The sequence below is a fragment of the Ambystoma mexicanum genome, chromosome 10 (assembly GCF_040938575.1).
Source record: "Ambystoma mexicanum isolate Mex_15411 chromosome 10, UKY_AmexF1_1, whole genome shotgun sequence".
Classification (NCBI taxonomy): Eukaryota; Metazoa; Chordata; class Amphibia; order Caudata; family Ambystomatidae; genus Ambystoma; species Ambystoma mexicanum.
In genome coordinates, this window is record NC_090932.1 from 1,159,076,608 (window position 1) to 1,159,097,717 (window position 21,110).

General features: G+C 46.8%; 1 protein-coding gene across 1 annotated transcript in view; it reads left to right on the forward strand.

Moving 5' to 3' along the window:
* The window catches only part of SNRNP200 (small nuclear ribonucleoprotein U5 subunit 200), a 983,530-nt gene that overhangs the window by 544,246 nt on the left and 418,174 nt on the right, over window positions 1-21,110 (forward strand). The window contains exons 27-28 of the mRNA XM_069619090.1: window positions 19,868-20,022; window positions 20,897-21,086. Of these exons, the coding sequence (XP_069475191.1) occupies window positions 19,868-20,022; window positions 20,897-21,086 (345 nt within the window). The remainder of the gene's footprint in view (window positions 1-19,867; window positions 20,023-20,896; window positions 21,087-21,110) is intronic.

Genomic DNA, 21,110 nt, shown 5'->3' on the forward strand with positions numbered 1-21,110 from the left:
TTGAACAGTGGAATTCCGGTGTAGAAATTGTCTACATACAAATGATGTCCCTTGTGGAGCCATGGTGTGAGAAGATCCCAAACAATCTTCTCACTTGTCCCTAAATGGGCTGGGCAGCCCGGAGGGTTTAGGGTAGAGTCTTTACCGGTGTAGACTCTCATGCTGCTGACATACCCAGTGGTACTTTCACACAACATGTACATTTTAATTCCATATCGTGATCTCTTGCTAGGAATGTATTGCCTGAATACAAGGCGACCTTTGAACAACACCAACGATTCATCAATGGATATGTTCTGGCTAGGAACATACACCTCTGCAAATCGGTGAGTGAAGTGGTCCAGAAATGGCTTAAGTTTGAACAGCCTATCAAAGTTTGGGTCCATTTTGGGTAATGCTGCCGAGTTGTCATTGAAGTGCAACATACGGTGCAGTGCTTGAAAGCGATTTCTGCTCATTGTAGCTGGAAAAAACGGGCAATAAAGTGGTGCGCGACAGACGGCTTGTGTCCAATTCCCATGAGCAAAATGAGTCCCCAGAACTGTCTCATTTCAACATTGTTTGTGGGTACCCATGCTTGTGCTCTGGAGTGGGGTTTCAGAGTGGGACCCCTAGACCTCATGAACTGTGCAGCGTATAAATTGGTTTGCTGAACCACATCTGCAATGAACCCATCAACAAAAAGGTTGAAAAAATCAATAGGCTGAAACCCTTCTGTATTCACTGTGCACCCTGATATACCAGTGAAAGGGGGCACAACAGGCTGAGCCATTGCTGGAGGCACCCAGAGCGACTCTTCAGCCATGTCGGGAACTGCCACATTGCGTGGCCGTCTTGCACGTCCCCTCCCCCTTACAGGTCCTCTGCGTGTGGGAAGTGTGCGAAAAGGTGGACGCACTCTTCCTTCCTCTTCATCAGATGATGATGACGATGATGAGTGGGAGGAGGGACTTTCGTCAATGGCCATCTCACTTCCCCAATCACTTCCCTCGTGCCCCTCAGAAGCACTATCTGTTTCAGAATGCATGTACACATCTGTGCCTTGCTCTGAGCCAGACTCCATCACTGCAGCTAATGCCTCTGCACCAGACATTGATCGCCGAGAAGCCATGAGTACCTTCGCTATGGAACCCTTCACTGCCCAAAGACCAGATGAAGACTGAAACAAGAAGCATGTGTGCTTCTGAAAGTATGGAACGTAGCACAGTAAGTGGTATTCAGTGGCACAAACCTACTCCACACAAGTACACCTAAAGGTCCAGACTTTGCTCACCAACTGTAGCAGCCCTCTGCAATATGACGTACTCCCTGCACGCTACAATAAACGGAGTAGTACTTTGCAAACACTCACATGAAATGCTAAGGACCAGCTGACTGCTTTCCTACAAGTGGGTAGACAGCTACAACACACCTGCACCTAAAAGAAAGAGAACAAAAAATCTATGGACAATGTACTATTCTGCTAAACTGTACAGAAATACAAGCGTGGGGACGAGGATTTCAGCCACACTACCTATTCAGAAACAGCCAACATGCTTTGCACCATGCCCTCCTCCATGGGATGCTTGTGGATGGGAAATCGAGGTGAGAAGGAACCATGCAACGTATTAGTGATTGGGTGAGTTGAAAAGCCATAGGCAATGAAGAAGCAGAAAGGGAAGATAAATAAAGTACACGGCTGGCCCTTCCGGGCAATTGCTGGCACACTTTTGACAAAAACACCTGCTCATTCATATAGGGGTGTCTATTGTAAGGGGAAAGCTCACAAGGACAAAATTATTGCAAGGCCAAGCAAATTGATGTAGGCTGAAGCAAGTAGTGATGGGTACCTAAGAAATAAGTAGCAGAACCATACTGAATGCTTTGACATGCCATGAATGCAAACAATTGCTAGAAAGTGGAAGTCTCACTGCCAACATACTTACTACCATTTCTATTCACTTTTCACATCTTCCAGTGTGTCCATCAGTCACTGGGCAAACCCCCCCTAAAATAGCGTCTGGGCAAAATCCATTATGTTTCCAATGAACAGCTCCATGCCTGTTTTGGAAAGGTGCAACCCATCTCTGTGAAACATCACAGCACCTTTGATATTGCCATGGTGAATGGTCCGTATTCTGGTGTTGCCCTTTGTCAGTCTAGTGAACTCGCCATTCATTTTCCACACCGAGCGGTTGATGGCCCTTCTATTCCCTTGAGTTCTCCAATCCATCCTGGGAATCATCTGGGACCAGGCCACCACAGTGTTTGGAAACCTCTGTGCAATCCATTCAAGGTCTGCCATGAGCTGCTCCCGTACCACCTTCCGTCCCACAGACGCAAAATCATTTCCTCCCAGGTGAACCACTATAAGGTCGGGGGGGGCCTTTCCTTTTGCTTGGGCAGCGATGATGGCTCCTCGGAGCTGTTGAAGGCGCATCCCCCCCACCCCAAACCAATGCACTGCAAGGCCATCCCTTCCAGTCCCAGATGTAGGTGGCCCTCGGAAAAGTCGTGCAGCCCTTTGGATATAAGAGTGGCCGACAATCCACACAACCCTCATCCTCACTAGGAAATGGAAACAGGAAAACCCCCATGATTATGGCTACACATACATTTTACCACATTACACAACAATTGCACCAATACATGACTCTTGTAACAATCCCAGACACACACGTCACCCATTCGGAAACCACCTCTCATTTGAGATAACAGTAGGTCGACAAATAATTGCCACATTATTTTCAGGGGAAGGAGGTGAAGAAGATAGTATGTCACCTTGTGCCAATAACACAGTTGTGCTGGCGCAATTGTAATCAGTAAAAGTTGTCTGCTCCTGTGGCCCACCGCCTGCCCAGCACGGTGGTAAGGTGACTTGCACATGCTACATCGTTACAATTTGGCAGGGTGACTAGTCTCACAGAGGATATGAAGTCCACAGGAAGTGTGCTTTGTACGCTCTCTGAATATAGGTACCCTGACAGAATGTGCCACATTTACCACAAATGGGTGCACCTTCAGACACTTTCAATGTGAGTGTTTCGGCCATAGCTCCAGGACCACTAGTGACCTTGGCGGCACTTCACTACCAAGGAAGGGAGGTGGCCATGGTCACACCCATCACCCACCACTACCCTACATAGCTTCCTGGTCAGCACTACAGCTTTCTTCTCCTGGAAGGGATTGGACCCTGCCAGGACACCCTGCACCCACTGCTGAATTTGGAGGACAAAATGTCCACCTGGGGGACGGACGCCCAAGGCCAATGACACCCCCCTCTCTAGCTACCCTGCGTTACAGTTTTTCCCCCTGCAAAAGGATGGGGACCCTGACAGGGCACACTGGGACCACTGCTGAAATTGGACCACAGAAATGGTGAACTTTGCAGTGAAAGGAATGAGCTCTGTAACAAGTGTGCATAGCATACTCAGAAAAAATGACCATCTATATAACTACTGGAAATTTTTTTTTAAAATTTGCTGCTACTTATGTCGGCCAAACCTTTCCTTCTGCAAAGCAGCTGCCTTACTCAATGCAAGGCACACCCATCACTGGCCCCCGACCCTCCCCACTACCCTTTCCCACCCTTATCACTGACAATGCAGCCACAATTCCTTCCACCGCAGTAACCCTCCACGCCCACATTACCAAGTAATTAATGTTGTACTTACATAAGTCAGCAATAGCTTTTCAGTAGCCGCAACTGCAAAGGAAACATAAAAGAATTAAAATCAATGCTTTGCCTACCAGTTACACATCCAAACTGTCTGGCAACTATATGTACATTTTTCACTTCCTTCCACCAGTTCCATGACACTTCTCAGTCATCTACCACTACGGAAGGCTAGACTGCACACGGATTGGAAATGGAAATAAGACAAGTGGGCATATGGCATCCTGCAGAAAAAACATAAAAATAAATAAATCCCGGAAATCTGGCACCAAACCATCACTGTTTGGAAACATCTGTGCTATCCATTCCAGTTCCTCCATTAGCAGCTCATGTATCCCTTCCCCTCCCACAGACGCTAAATCTTTTCCTCCCAGGTGCACCACTGTAGGGTGGGGGGGTTGCATCTCCTTTTGCATGGACATCGCTGATGGCTCCTCTGAGCTGGTGAAAGCACTTCCCCCTAACCCCAAACAAATGCACCAGGAGGGCATCCCTTTGAGAGCCAGATGTGGTTGGTCCTCGGAAAATCGTGCAGCCCTTTGGGTGAAAGAGTAGGCAATTATCTACACAACCCTCATCGTCACTATGATATGGAAACAAGTGAACCCCCATGAATATGCCTATACATACAGTTTACCAACTAGCTGAATGATTGTGTGAACACATGGCTCTTGTAACAATCCCAGACACACACTTCACCCATTCGGACATGCACCTCTCATGTGAATTTACAGTAGGTCATTACGTAATTGGCACTTGTGTTTTAGGGGAAGGAGGTGGGAAAGAGGTGAAGAAGACAGTATGTCACCTTGTGCCAATAACACAGTTGTGCTGGGGCAATTGTAATCAGTAAAGGTTGTCTGCTCCTGTGGCCCACCGCCTGCACTGCACGGTGGTGAGGTGACTTCCACATGCTACACCATTACACTTTGGCAGGGTGACTAGTCTGACAGAGGATATGACCTGTGCAGCAAGGGTGCTTTGTAACCTCTCCGAATATAGTTACTCTGACAGAATGTGCGCCATTCATTACACATGCATGCAAATTTGGACACTTTGATTGTGAGAAATTGGGGCGCAGCTCCTAAAGTACTGGTGAACTTGGGGCCATTCGACTACCAAGGCAGAGAGGCAGCCAAGGTCACACACATCAACCACCACCACCCTACATCTCTGCCTGGCCAGCACTGCAGCTTTCCCCTCTAGGACGGGATGGGGACCGTGCCGGGGCACCCTGCACCCACTGCTGCTTTTGAGGGACAAAATATCCATCTGGGAGATGGACGCCCAAGGCCAATGACTTCACCCCCTGCCCCTCTAGCTACCCTGCGTTACAGCTTTTCCCCCTGCAAAAGGATGGGGGAGCCTGGCTGGGCTCACTGGGACGACTGCTGGAAAAGGACCACAGAAATGGTGATCGTTGCAGTAAAAGTAGTGTTCTCTGTATCAAGTACGCGTACCATGCTCAGAACAAAATGACCATCTGCATTACTACCGGCAAAATTTTTGAAAAGGAGCTGCTACTTATGTCGGCCAATTTTTCCTTCTGCAAAGCAGCCACCTTCCTCAATGCAAGGCACTCCCATCACTGGCCCCCGAACCGCCCTACTACCCTTTCTCACCCATACCACTGACACTGCAGCCACAGTTTCTCCCACCACAGTAACCCTCCACCCGCACATTACCAAGTAATATATGTGGTACTTACATAAGTCAGCATAAGCTTTTCAGTAGCCGCAACTGCAACAGAAACATAAAAGAATTACATTCAGTGCTTTGCCTACCAACAACACATCCAAACTGTCTGGCATATATCTGTTCATTTTTCAGCTCCTTCCACCACATACATGAAACTTCTCAGTCATCTACCTCCACAGAAGGCTGGACTGCACAGTAATAGCAAACTGGCCTAAGACCAATGGGTGTATGGCAACCCCCCAGCACACAAAAAAAACATTGCACAGATGGCTAAGTGGCAAACTTCCCTCCCAGGGAAACAGCACTGTTCAGCTGCACTGGGGGGCGTTTTGTCCGCAACCCGAGCAAGTGTGTTCCTGGCCACCCCAATACCTCCCCAGAGCACCCACTTCCTTCACAACAGAACACTACAGGCCCTGTTCACCCCCATCCCAATAGCAATGTGCCCTCCACCCACTATAAAATGTTGGAATAAGCAAAATTTCATACGTACATAACAAGGGAGAAGCTTGAACTGCTCAAGGCCTGTAAAGGGAAGAACAAAACATATATTATCTGTGTCAGCCCACCCACATACCAGACCACCCATATTGGCCCCCCCTGTTGCATTGGCCTGTACGTTTTGGGCACCCCGGCGCCAGACTGGCACACCAATGTGCCCCTCTACGCCAAGGCAGGTATAGTAAACGAAGAACCCAATTCAAAATGGCAGGCTGCCCTTTTGTGGGGGCGGTGGGGCCCCCTACACCGCTGTGGAATTTTCTAACGTGAGGGGGGTTGCACCGCTCCACCACCACCCCAATTTGAGGGGCGGCCCATCTCATGTAGCCCTCCCAAGGGGCAGATAAGGGGGGAGGCTGTCCTGCACTCCTCCCTGGGCTCAGGCGTCCGTGCCTAGGAGCAGATATCTGGTCCCAGGGAGGGCTGCATGACATGGCACCCACTCCATTGTGGGCAGGGGGGGGGGTTAACGCCCCATTCCTTTAGAAACTTTCCCAACCCTTTGGGGTGCCCCACCGCCCCCCCTAAAAAACCTTCCAACAATTTCACTTTTTTCCTTTGGTAACCCAACTCCCCTTTGTGCACAGGGGCACATTAGTGTGCCAATCTGGTGCCGGAGTGCCCAAACCTTACTGCCCCATCTATTGGGGGTCCTGCCCCACCTTTTGGGGTGCCCCCCCACCCCACCCCCAATGGCTGGGGGACACACCTCATGCAGGCCTCCCTGGGCCTCCTCCAAACGGCTGCGTGAGGTACACCCCACCTCCATTTGGGGTGAGGGGGGAGAGGGCCACCCCAAAAGGTGGGGCAGGACCCCCAATAGATGGGGCAGTAGGGTTTGGGCACCCTGGGGGCAGATAGCCACACTAATGTGGCCATCTGCACCAAGCAAAGTTGGGTAAACAAAAAACAAAATGCAAATTCACAGGCTGCTTTTTAGGGGGGCTGAGGGCCACCCTAAATTGGCAGCGCATGATGTACCGCAACGGGGGGTGGCCCTCAACCCCCCCCCACCCCAAATGGAGGGCCCCACCTCATGCTTTCTTGAGGCAGCCCCCCCCTCACAAACGGATCCATGGTGGTCTAGTGGGTTGCTGGTCACGGATCGAGCGCTCTGCGCCGATCCGTGACCAGCAATGCCTCATATATGTGGTGTCCTTGGAAAGGGGGGAACACCCCCCTTTCCAAGGACACCATTTTTTACAAAATCCCTGGTGGTGTAGTGGGCCCCAGGGCCCCAAAACCCCTCCCACCTCCCTCGGTTTTTTTTATTTATTTTTTTTATTTCACCCCTGGGGGCAGTGATCATCTGCCCCCAGGGGTCTCTGCCGCTGTGGCCCCATGCCTTGGGGCCACGGGGGAGGGGGTCGCTTACCTAGTAAGCAGCCCCCTCCTCCCCCTGCGTCACAAACGGATCTGTATTGATCCGGTGGCATTGCTGCCCACGGATCGCGCGCCCTGCGCCCGATCCGCGGGTAGCAATGCCACACAATGGGTATCGTTGGAAAGGGGAGAATCTCCCCTTTCCAACGATACCCGCCTCGATCTCCGGCTTGAAATACAGCCGGAGATCGAGGCGGACAAAGAAGGTCTCTTACCTTCTCTCTTCCCCACAGCAGCCGAAAATGGCTGCTGCGGGGAATTTACTTTCAGTTTCACGCCGACGTGCGTTACGCACGCCGACGTGAAACTGAAGGTAATCCAGCCCCCTGGCAGTGAGGGGGGACCTCCCCCTCACATAGCCCAGGGGTTGGATTACAGTTTTGAGCGATCCCTGCTTTGCTTTGCAGGGATCGCTCAAAACAAGGTGCCGAAAAGGACGAGCTATCTCGTCCTTGGCACTGCGTATGCACTTGCAAGGACGAGATACCTCGTCCTTGGCACTTAAAGGGTTAAGGTTCTGTGCCAACCCGATTGAGAGAATGCTTCTCTCGCGGTGATGGGTTTGTGGAACTTTGCCAACTCACAGGCCTAATCAGCTTGTGAACCAATGTTTCTTTTTCGTACAAACTACTTACCGTTTACTTCAAGAACTGCTCTTTCCTACCCAAGACACTGGTCCATTGACTTTGGCCTATGCCTATAGAACTGAATCGAGTCGTCTTGTGAACTATAACTATTTGCACTACCTAAGAAAGTAATTGTGATCTATTAACTTGTGCCTTTTCCTTCCCATTCAAAGTGACTGAAATGCCCTTTGACTCCTATTTCAGAGGAGCTTAAATTGTTCAGAAACTTACTGGTTTTGTGTTGCAGTATATTAGTGTATAATATTAAGTTGCCTCCATCTAGTGAATGTTTTCTAAATGATTTTGTAATAAATCTAAGTGTTTTTACCAAGAAACCCTGAGTATGTGTCTACTTGAACCATTGTGATTGTAAGACCTCTGTGAAACTTCTTGTACTGCTCACATTCCCTCTTGAGATAAGCCTGGCTGCTCAGCTCGCTACCACAAAACTGTGTAGTACAGACTTCTACCAAAGGTTGGTTTTTGCTTACACCTGTAGTCCTAATTGTATGTGGTGGTCCCAGAGGGTACTGCATGCAATTCTGCCTAACAGTGGTGGCAAGCAGTGAGGATAAAGTATAGTTGTTACATTGAGAGTGCTGCTCTTACTTTTGTTCAAATAGTCTTCAGAAGGCTAAGCACCACTAGAAAAGCAATTGTTTTATAATGCCAGCTATGGATAACTTCAAACAGAAAGCCCTGATCATTCTAACAGTAGATCAACTGAAAGATATGTGTAAAGTCAGGTCTCTCTCTGTTAAAGGCAAGAAAAACGAATTGATTGAGAAATTGTTGAATTATCAAAGACTGGGAGTTAGAGCTATAACCCATACCCCCTCAGCAAATGTTGATGAGGATGATAATGATTCAGAGTAAAGTTCTAATGTTATTAATGAGTTAGAAGAGTCAGAGGAATCTTAGTATGTAGTAGCCCCACTGCACCTCTACTTTCTTTAGGTCCTCAAGCTATAACCACAGGGACCCTACCAGGTCCAGTACTGAATCCAGAATTTCTTTCTTGAAAAGATGAGACTTTTTTAAAAAGAATCCAAAAGCAAACTGAAAACAAACATCCAGAACTCGGGCTCAGAGAAATGTAACTGAATCATGAACTTGAAATGAAGAAATTCTCTTAAATGGTTCTCTCCCAGAGTCTTCTAGGTCTTCCAGTCGTAAAGGCCTTGCATGCCTACCAAAGCTGTGATGTATGAGGTGAGACTTGATATTTTGGATTGGTTGCTGCTTTTGAATAGAACTATTGGATTCAGGGTTTCACAGGGAATCGGTTGATTCCTTGGCTTTTGTCTAGGCTCCCCCAGGTTGCAACTGATGCTGTAATGCAGGTGGGGAAATTTGAGAGATTGGAGTATGAAAATGTGAAGATAGCTTTGATAGTTAGATTTGGGAAAACTCCTTCCCAGTACCTTAAGAGGTTTAGGACCCTCCAAAAGCAGGATGGTACCTCTTGTGCTACCTGGGTATGTGAATGTTTGAAAAACGTTGATGGTTGGGTAAAGGGTTACAGAGTTAACACTTTTGAAGGAATTAGAAATCTATTTTCGTTAGAATCTATTTTTGATGCCTGCTTTCCTGAGCTGAGACAGCACTTGGCTGACTCTAAGGAAATTGATCCAAAGAAGTTAGCAAAGGCTGCTGACTTGTGGGTTGCCAACAGGGCTGCTCACAAGGATTCTGGAGCAACTCAGAAGAAGGATGATGGGGAAACTGCACAAGAAAGATGGCAAAGAGAATTCTAATACCTCCAATCCAACAGAGGGCCTCAAACATAAAAAGGGTAAGCCACAAGGGAAACCAAATCAGGCTAGTGAAACCTCTGGTGCCAAACCAGAGGGAGGTCAGCAGAAACCCTCATTTGTCAAAACATTTGGAACATGTTATGCTTGTGGGTCTACTGGCCATGTGAAAGGGGAATCCCAGATGCAAGGGTAAACCATCAGATGTCCACACTGTCTCCTTAGCCTTCTCCCCAGAGGAGGAAGTGTACATATGGCAATTGGAAACTTTCAAGTACTCCATTGGAGTCTCTGCCAGTGTCCCTGGGTCTGTGGGAACAGCAGAATTTAGATGTCTATAATTCAATCCCAGATGACACACAAGAATATTACAAGGACAGTGTACTTGTAAATGGTCAGGAAACCCCTGCCATTAGAGACACTGGGGCCAGCATTACAGTAGTGGATGAATCTTTTTTCAAGGCTGAGGATGTTGCTAAGGCACCCAAAGCCTCACTAAACTTGCTGGAGGCCCTGTCCAAATGCTTCCTAGACTACCAGCTCTCATCCATTGCAACGACATGACTGTCAGAATACCTGTTAGTGTGCCGAGTGAGGTGCCTGGGAGAGTCCCGTTTGTTGGGGAATGACTTAAAAACTCTTGGAGTTGTATCAAGCATTCCCAGGCCTCCCAGCAAAAGGAAACAGGAGCAGACAAGAAGGGCCAGGGGAGAGTACCTTAGATGTCTCTCCAGAGGATGTTACAGAGGAATCTATAACACCTAGCACACAGGAATTACTAACTGCTATTTCAAGAAAGAATGAGACGAAGGGGAAACCCAAGAGCTCAAAGAAAAAATCAGAAAGCACTCCTGTGCTACCAACAAGGACATCCCTGAGAGGACTGTCCAAAGTCATACCTGTGACTGCTCCACCAGCTGAGGCTGAGTGTGAGGAACAACCGGGAAAGGTTGAATCAGCTGCTGAAGATTCAGAGCTGGAAGAAGACCTTACCCTTGTTGGAGATCTGGATCCTAAAGACCATCCTGAGCTGCAGTCTTTACTGGCAGAAGGTGCCCCCTGTAGGGCAGACTTCAGCAGAGGTCTAAGAGTGCCCTACTCCTTGAAGGTCTTCGCCAACAGGCAGCTTCCCAGTTGGACGGGCAAGAGCCAGGGAAGCATAGGTTGTACTGGGAAAATGGCCTCTTCTATAGTGAACCAACTGAGTCTATCCCAGGGGAGTACAGACAACTTGTAGTGCCTCTAGAGACAAGACACCAGTTCCTACATTCAGCCCACGAGATTCCTTTGGCTGGTCACTTGAGCTTCAAGACCAAGGAAAGGCTTTCTCTATATTTCTACTGGCCTACATTGGGGTCTGATGTAGATAAATTCTGTAGGAGCTGTCACACTTATCAGATTTCTGACAAGAGTGGAGCCAAGAATGTGGCACCCTTGGTGCCTCCCCCAGTGGTGGGAGTCCCTTTTGAGAGGGTAGGAATCGACATTGTTGGTCCCTTTGTACCTCCAACCTCTTGAGGCAATTAATTTATATTGGTTTTAGTAGACCATGCTACTAGGTATCCTGAAGCCATACCTATGAGGACTGTTACAGCTCGGCTGTTGCTAAGGCCCTACTTGGTATTTTTACCAGGGTAGGTTTTCCTACCGAAGTCATCTCCGACAGGGGATCAAATTTGATGTCCCACTACATGCAGGCCATGTGGAAAAACTGTGGAGTGACTTACAAGTTCTCAATTGCCTACCATCCCCAGATGAATGGGTTGGTAGAGAGGTTTAATGAAACTATGAAGAGCATGATAGGTGCCTTAGAAGAACCCCTTAAGATTAAGTGTGACCACCTACTGCCATGCCTTTTATTTGCTTATAGAGAAGTCCCTCAGGAGGGAGTTGGATTTAGTCCCTTTGAACTTCTCTATGATCATCCAGTTAGAGGTCCATTGGCCCTAATTAAGCAGCGGTTGGAGAGTGTTCCTTCTCCCAAGCCGTGAGAGTCACTGACTATGGCCCTCATTCTGACTCAGGCGTAAAGGGGTTTACGGCGCCGTAAACGGCGCCGACCATTAACGCCTGATTACAAGGTTCCCTTTGCGGGATGGCTTTTAACGGCTGATTTTTTGCAGCCGTTAAAATCCATGCCGCAAAGGGACCTTGGCGATAATTACGGCACCGTAATTTACGGTGCCGTAATTATCGCCTTTCCCCATTCCCATTATGCCCTATGGGGCGAAAATGGGAATGGGGAAGGGTAAAATGGGAAATGGGGATTTACCGCCCCACTCATCTTGGAATGGGGCGGTAAATCCGCCAACCACCATGGCGTAAACATAGTTTACGCCATGGTGGTAAGGGTACGACCCAGGCAGTAACTTACCGCCTGGGTCGTAATGAGGGCCTATGTGTTAGGTCTCCGAAGGAGAATGACACACATGACAGAAGCATCTGATAACTTAAAATCATTTCAGGCTCTGGTGAAACATTGGCATGACCAGAAGTCCAACATGGTTGAGTTTACTCAAGACCAGCAAGTTTTAGCTATGGTTCCTACAAGGCAGAGGGCCTTACAGGACAAATGGATAGGACCCTTCAAGGTTGTGGGAAAACATGGTGATGTCAACTATCTGGTGGACTTGGACAATCTTAAGGAGGCCCCAGGGTCTTTCACACCAACCGTCTAAAAGCCTATGTCTCAAGACCAGAAGTGGGAGCTTTGCTTCTAGCTTCAGCTCAAGAGGAGGAAGAGAGTGAACCTCTACCTGATCTCTTCAGGGGACAACCTTTAGATGTGAAAATAGGAGTGAATCTCTCTTCTAATCTGACACTGGAACAGGAGGAGTGCACGTTTCTGTTAAACCAGTTTGCCTCCCTATTTTCATGATCACCAGGCTTAACCCCTTGGGGCCAGCATGATATTCTCACTGGTGACTGTTTACCTGTTAAAAGCAGAGGTTACAGGATGTCAGATAATATCAGAACCCACATAAAGGAAGAGGTCAACAAGATGCTTGATCTCCGGGTAATAGAACCCTCTACCAGTCCATAGTCTAGTCCAGTTGTGCTACTACCAAAGGCAAGATCCAAGGAGTTGAGATTCTGTGTGGACCATAGAGCTCTAAATGCAGTCACTAAGACTGGTGCCCGTCCTTTACCACGGACAGATGATCCGGTGGACAAACTTGGTTAAGCCAATTACCTCAGTACATTTGACCTAACATAGCTTCTCCCTTAAATGTGGTCTCCTCTCCCAAATTTCCTAAAAAGATTAGATGGGATAAGGAGTGTAACCGGGCATTTGAAGGATTTAAGAACGCCCTTTGTCAAGCTCCAGTCTTAAGAGCGCCTGACTATAGCCAAACCTTCATTGTGCAAACAGATGCTTCCAATACAGGTATAGGTGCATTGTGAGTCAGCTGGTTGAGAAAGGTAGGGAGCACCCCATCTGCTTCATCAGCAGAAAGCTGAAGGAACCAGAAACACGGTGGGCAACCATTGAAAGAGAATGTTTTGCTATGGTGTGGTCACTGAAGAAGTTTAGACCATACTTGTATGGATCTACTTTTGTGATTCTGACTGATCACCTACCCTTGAGACGGTTAATGCAGATGAAGGGGGAAAATCCTAAATTGTTAAAATGGTCTATCAGCCCATAGGTGTTTGATTTTACCATTGAACACAGGTCAGGGTGTAATCACCAAAATGCTGATGGTCTCTCCAGAATGTTTGACCGACTGGAGTAAGGAGATTCATCCAGGGGTGGATTAAATCCTCCTGTCCCTTAGTCTGGCGGGGACGTGTTAGGGAGAATTCTCATAAATGTGGCAATTTCCTTCACCTTCGAGACCCCCAGCTACTTTGCTGGATTTTGAGGACTTCATTTTTTTTACCTGGAATGAGTGTGAGCCTTTATTCCCACTCTCTCATGTATTTTGATGTGTATTTTACTCTTGTTTTCTTTGATTACGGAGTTTTAAGACCACTCCATAGGCATCATCTTTTTTATTTGTGTCACACAGCGCCCTCAGTGCAGCGACACGGGGATGTCTTTTAGACTTCCACTTCACTGGGATAAACTACTGTTTCCCAGCGAATGTAAAGTGAAATTGACTTTACTAGTCTTTCCAAATTCCTAGACCCAGCACACACCATTTTACAATGGAGTGCTGGAGGGTTTAAATAGTATCCCCTGTGTCTAAATACTAATGTAGCAGTCAAATGCTACCCTTTCCTATTGGAAAGGCTGGTGGCAGTGGTTTTACGACTATCATGATTTTTCCCGACCACGAACACTGGTAACTAAAAATAACGGGAGCCATGTTTTTCAAGATGGCGCCTCAAGCCCCTTTGTTTAAAAAGGTCCTGGTGTTCTTTTTTTGCCATTTCTTTTTGGAAAGGTCCTTCTAGTGTTTGTCTCTGCGCGCCAAACCAGGTTTGGTCCCTTTTTTTGTATGCCTTTGGCGGGCTTCAGGACTGAAGACTGCCTCTGGTGCTTGAGTGTCTTGGGTGGGCAGGAAGTGAGGGAGGTGCCCGAAACTCCTTGTGCTTAGTCACCTAGGAGACCCAAATGCACTTTGGCGTGATTGGCTGGCTGACTGTCCGGCAAGGACAGCCACCCTGCTGGGTGAGCGACAGCTAGGCTGGAATGAAAGGGAGAGAACGGTTTCAAATGAGTCTCTTGGACTGGAAAGCAGAGTCGACCACTGGAATGAAAGAACTGAAGACGAGCTGGAAGAGGTTGGCTGCTGCAACCCATGGACTGTTGGTTTGCCCGGTGAAGCCCTGCTGCAGTTCCGAATTGCCAAGTCCATCTCGACAGAGAAGCCCCTTCAAGGACGACTTCTTCCTTTGAGTTGATGGGACCAATCAACTCGTAAGCCACCTGGATACCATTGTCGGAGCTGGTTAGGATTAACCAAGGGGAAGAACACCAGTTTGTGCTTGACAACAGCTACTCAAACCTAAGATCTTCCATTTGGCCAGCTTGTTTGACCCGTCCCCGTGCACTGCAGTCCCCAGACGTCCTCTGTGCCCACGATTGAGGCTTAGGAACAGTGAGATCTGCAAGAACTGCAAGGAACCAACGTCTTCAGCTGCATCTTTTTCTTCATACTAAGGTATTGTGTCAACCCGAATGAGAGAACTTGCCTCTTGCTGTGAAAGTTTGTGAAACTTTCCCAACTTGCAGACCTAATCACATTGTGTCCCAACATATGATTCTTTTTTGTACAAATTACTTCTGAGAAGATTGGCAAAGACTTTACCGTTTACTACAAGAACTGCTCTTGCCTATCCAAGACACTAGCCCTTTGGCATAGGCCTATTGAACTGAATCGAGTCTTCTAGTGAACTGAAACTATTTGCACTGCCTAAGAAAGTATTTGTGATCTGTTCTATTAACTTGTGCCTTTGTACTCCTATTCAAAGTAACTGACATGCCATTTTGCTCCTATTTCAGGGGAGCCTAATTTACTCAGAAAATTATTGGTTTGGTAATGAAGTATATTTGTGTATAATAAGTTGCCTCCTTCTAGTGAATGTTTTCTAAATGACTGTGTAATAAATTAATAAGTGTTTTACCAAGAAACCTTGAGTGTAAGTGTCTACTTGAACCATTGTCATTGTAAGACCTCTGTGTAACATCCTTGTACTGCTCATGTTCCCTCTTGAGATGAGCCTGGCTGCTCAGCTCGGTACCACGAACTGTGTAGTACAGACATTTACCAAAGGTTGGTTTTGCTTACACCTGTAGTCCTAATAGTGTGTGCTGGGTCTAGGAATTTAAAAAGACTAAAGTCAATTTAACTTCACATTCTCTGGGAAGCAGTAGTTTATCCCAGAGAAGGTATTTAAACCTTGGGACAGCCTAAAAAGCTTCCCTGTCTCACTGCACTGAGGGTGCTGTGTGACACATGAGAAGTTGATGCCTATGGAGTTGTCAAAAACTCCATAATCAAAGAACACAAGAGTAAAACGCACATCAAAATACATGAGTGGGGGGAAAAGGCTCACACTCTCTCTAGGTAAAAAAAAAATCAAGTCCTCAAAATCCAGCAAAGTTGCTGGGGGATCTCTCAGGTGAAGGGAATTAGCACATTTATGAGAATTCTTCCTAACACTCGCCAAGGCCAGAGCTTCATCTACGCTCGGATGCTATGGGCACAAGTGGAAGAGGTTTGCCGTTTGGTGCCGTACCCAGAAGATCGACCCTCTACGAGTCACTGCTCCGCAGATGCTTCCGTATTTGTTGTTGTTGGCCCATGTTTCCATCAAAGTGTCTGGCGGCTATTTCCTGTTACACCAGATCTCCTGGACGATCATCCTTATGGTTGCATCGTTTGGTCAAGGAGTTCGTCAAAGGACTATTTTGCTCGGAAAGCTCTGGCCCTGGCGTGGGAGCTCAATGTGGGTGGTGCTTACTACTCTCATGGGTCCACCGTTCGAGCCTATGCGTTCGGAGCCACTGACATTTTTGTCATGGAAAACAGCGTTTCTTGTGGCCATCACCTCCGCACGACAAGTGGGAGGGATCCAGTCCCTCTCTTGTGAACCACCTTATTCGACATCCACTAGACGAGGGTGGTGCTACGGACACACCCCTCCTTCATGCCCAAGGTGCCGTCAGACTTTCATCTAAACAAGCCCTTGGTGTTACCTGTGTTCTTCCCGATGCCTTTGTCCCCGGCTAAGTGGATTTTGCACTTGCTAGATGTGGCTAGAGCGCTGAAGTTCTATGTGGACCGCACAAAGAGTTTTAGGAAGACGTCACTCCTTTTTGTGAACTTTGGCCCTGTGAATCATGTAAAGGCCCTCTCCAAGGCTTCAATTTCCAGGTGGCTCTTCAGCTGCATCACCCATTGTCACCGGTTGGCAAACCGACCGTTGCATGGTCGTCCAAGATCCCATTCGACCAGAGCGATTGCTGCAATTACGGCGTTCCTTTCTGGTGTGCCCCTGCTGGATATCTGCAGGGCTGCTGCGTGGAGGTCGACGCACACCTCCACGAAGTTCTACTGCGTCGACAGGGATTCCAGGGAGGAGTCCAGAGTCGGCCAAGCAGTGCTGCGCAACCTGTTCGCTTGAAGCTGAGCCTGGGGAGGAGGTAAGAGATGCTTATGTTGAGCCTTGCCTCCTCCCGTGGTTGTGCATGTGTGTACTGCTATGTATTCTTTATTCATGAGCATGTGAATCCATGCCAGTCCCATGCTGGAGAACAACAGTTACAGGTAAGTTACTTGTTCCTTAAGTCTCTTGTGATTGCTATGTAGTTGTGGGGTGTTTTCTGTGATTGGAAGGCCTCTCGTCCAGTTCACCCAGTCCCACTGCTGGAATCCTCCTAGGGTGTTTTCTGTGAAGTCCCTGGACCCTCAACTAACTAAAATACTCTCCTGTTTGGACAGTCTTCTTAAGGAACTCTGACTTTTGCTACCTAAGAACCTATCCTGACAATGCCTGGTGGACACTAGACCCTAGTGACCTCCCCCCACCCCCTTCTGCAACTGAGAACACTCATGATCCAGGAATAAGAGAAAGACTTTTAAAGGATTGGGCCTTTTACCTAGAAAAGAGAATGCATGTGTTTTAAAAGTTACTTACTTGCAAAAGAAGTTGATTGGCAACTTTACAGTTACCAAAGTTCTTAATTACCTTGAATGTGTGTTGCACTATTCTGAAAAGTATATGTAACATCTTTCTTTCCATTCTAGCAGAGTAGATGTAAGGGTATATTACGCAATCTGAATGACACCCGGCCTAGTAGGATCATTGTCTGTCCTCCCTTTGTCTCTCTCCCTTGCCTCATCGCGCCTTGAAACACTTGTGTATAGGCGCGTTATAAATGCCACATCATATCATATATTACTCACCTGTGACTTGGTTGTGCCTCTTCCCAAAAGTAATGCTGTTGGTTTCACTTCACTATTTCTGTTAGGATATATGTATGAGTGTTCCCCAACTGGGTCTTGCTTCCCCTGTCTTGCTGTTAGCCTGTCCAGAATAAGTCTGCATTAGGTTTTACCTACCTAGAATAACTGAGTCATTCACAAAGTGTAACATTGGGTTTTGCCTTCCCTGGTCTGTTTTAGACGGACACAAAAAGAGTCTTAGGTTTATACCTGTCCCAAGTTGCTGATGGCTCCTTGAAAAAGTATATGGGTTTTATGTACCTTGAGTAAGCTGTGTGCCATCCAAAAATAAGTTATCAGAATTACTGCTTATCTCAATCTGTGTTTCACTGAATTCAAAAGCACCTGTAATTTGAATATTACATGCTTAGGTTTTACTCACCTAGTATAACTGTGTGTTATCACAAAAGTAGTTATAGGTTTTTACTGCACCTAGAATAAACGTATATTGTCCAGTTGACTGACTGTGATTTGTTACTGAGCATCATAACTGGTAGGGTCTACTGCCATTGAATTACTGAATGTAATCTGAAAGTGACCATTGGTTTTTAGTCCCCATAAATAATTGTGACCTATACAGAATGTGTATGAAAAGGAGTAACCTCCTAAGAACTACTGTTGGGTGTTCCAAATACGGTTATATGCTTTGGTCTGTCTACCTTCAAGCATAGTGTTGTGTTTTTATAATTGTGGTTATATTTAATGTGATAGTACTTATTTCCCCCAAGATGTATCTGGGCCTACTTGTATTTAACCCCTTAAATGCTATGGGTGAGGTATCTCGTCCTTGGCACTTAAGGGGTTAACGAAACAAAACGTTAGCAGGAATTGAATGGCGCAATACCAAAATCACAAACAATAGGCCTTGTCACTGGGGACGGGGAGGCGGGGGACCCATGTCAGTTAAAAGGTTAAATAAACCATTTAGTTTTACAACACATAGTGTTTCCGTGTTTCTTTGGACCGTTCGTCTTACAATTTCATGTTTACTGATTCTACAGCCCTCTCTCCCTCCTAAAATGAGCCTGGCTGCTCTGTCTACGCGACCATGAACTCAGTTGGTACAGCCTTATACTAAGAGTGGAGTCTTGTACTTCCTGAGTTGGACTACAGAAAAACTGTCCCAACATCTGTCTCTAAAGCAACCATTTCTAGGTGGATTGTAAACTGCATCTAACAATGCTACACATTATCCATGAAAACTCTACCATATACATCCAGAGCACAATCCACTCTGCGTACCGGTGCAACCTTAGCATTCATTGCAAATGTGCTCTTAGAGGCAATTTATAGAGAAGCAACTTGGAGTTCAGCTCACACATTCACCCAACATTACTGTGTGGATACTCAAACGAGAAGTGCTTCTCCGATGGGACAGGCGGTGTTAAATCATCTTTTTGCCTCTGTATCTTCTAACAACCCACCTCCTCCGGGTACTGCTTGCTAAACTATGCAAAGCATGTGATTCTGTCCAGATCCATAAGTCTCAAGACAAATATTACATACCTGTAGTCTTTCTGATGCTTGTATCTGCTTAGATTTACATGTGCCCACCCTACCTCTCCTCGTCGGGAGTCGAAGGTACATAGACAACTTAAACCTTTATTTACCTTCCTACACTCTCATACACATTTAATGCTCCCTAATGTCAGAAACAAAACAATCTGAGGACCTCAACACGTGAAGGACCATGGGTACAGTGCACATCACACTGGGCATAGTATTAGACGCACCCTGTCGACTTCCCCAGTCGAAAACAAGTAATGCAATACTCTGCACCAACCACTAGATGTCGGCTGATGCAAGGAATGTGAATCTAAGCAGATAACAAGCATCAGAAAGGCGATTGCAGGTATGCAATGTTTGTCAATATATGAAGATGCTGTTTTTGCCCAGTTAATAATAGTGATGACTTTTAATGCATTTGCTTTCAGTAGTCTATTTTTGTATGCATCTTTGTGAACTTTCAATTACTTTTTAACTTATTTTGATGTCAACTGAATCTCCCACCCAACGCCTTCACGCCTACATTTCAGCCGTACTGCTCAGCCCGTGCTACCGCAGACATTGGTTTGCCCAAACTATCAAAAACCCGAACAGGGCTGCTAGATTGGCTTCTCAGAACCCACATCAATGTTGGATCTTAACCTTCCTACACCATCTATCCCCTCCTGAAAGTTGACCTTCACTGCTCGACAACAGCTCCCACTAGGTGAACCAGACAAAACTTAAGAGCTGTCTGATTGCTTATCCTTATGAAGGAGAACCCACACATGGATACTGGGCTCAGATATTTTTAACACCATCCCACACCCCATTCCCTCAATTGCTTACCTTACTGTCTCGTTTCAGGTGAGCTGATCCGCATGCCTAAGATGGGGAAGACTATCCATAAGTACGTGCACTTGTTCCCGAAGCTGGATCTTGCGGTTCACCTCCAGCCCATTACTAGATCCACCTTGAAGGTGGAGTTAACAGTTACACCTGACTTTCAGTGGGATGAGAAGGTGAGAAGGGAGCAATGGAGGCTGTTGCATGCAAACCCGGGGGGCGGGGGTGGGGAGCTTGGAGAAAGCTACTGGCCTGAGTCAGGCATCCTAGTGGTGATATTATTCAGGCACACCTATCCTCGTCCTTCGTTTCCCTGGGATGTGGTAATGGTAATGTTAGCTTTTCAGTTGGCCAGCACCACTGAGGATGCTTTCTGTTCACAGGCTTTGAATGTTATCATGTAAGGTGCCTGGCTCTAGTGAAGACTGGGAATACCAATAGTATTCTGTGGAAGGCTAAGTCTGTATAGATACATTCAGGTTTACCATTGATCCAGCATTGGTTGTAAATAAAAGAATGTGGTGGTTCTTAATGGCAAGAGAATTACGAGTTGATATTTTAATGGTGATCTTTTCCCTGATCTGTGTTTCCTGGGAGAGTGCCACCTCATGCCACTTCCCATATCGATTCTGCGCATAGCATTTCTTGGCTTCCATAAAATACCTCGCTCCATCTTTAAGACGGAACCTGCTGTGCTCTTTTGGCTAAGTCTCTTACTGAACAGCCTTTTAATAATCTCTACATGGCTCAGAGCCTACTATTGATCTGCACCTGTGTTTTCAGGCTAATCTTAAACACCATAGAGCAGAAATCTCCATGTCATATTGTGACCTCCTTGCTCTCACTGCATGTAATGTCATGCTTGTGTAACTCTATAATGCAGAATCTAAGCTATGTGGAAGATCACACGTTTTAGGAAATACTTGAATGTCTATTGAACTGATTTACCCCACCAGTTCACTTAGCGGCAAGAAGCTGCTCCAGTTTTGATAATAGTTGTGCATTACAAGCATTTATAACATAACATTAACTGTGTTTTTTCCTACGTAGGTGCATGGTTCTTCTGAAGCCTTTTGGATCCTTGTGGAGGATGTGGACAGTGAGGTGATCTTGCACCATGAGTATTTCTTGTTGAAAGCCAAGTATGCCCAAGATGAACATCTGATCACATTCTTTGTTCCCGTCTTTGAGCCACTGCCCCCTCAGTACTTCATCAGGGTAGTGTCTGACCGCTGGCTCTGTAAGTGTCTGTTGCCAACATAAT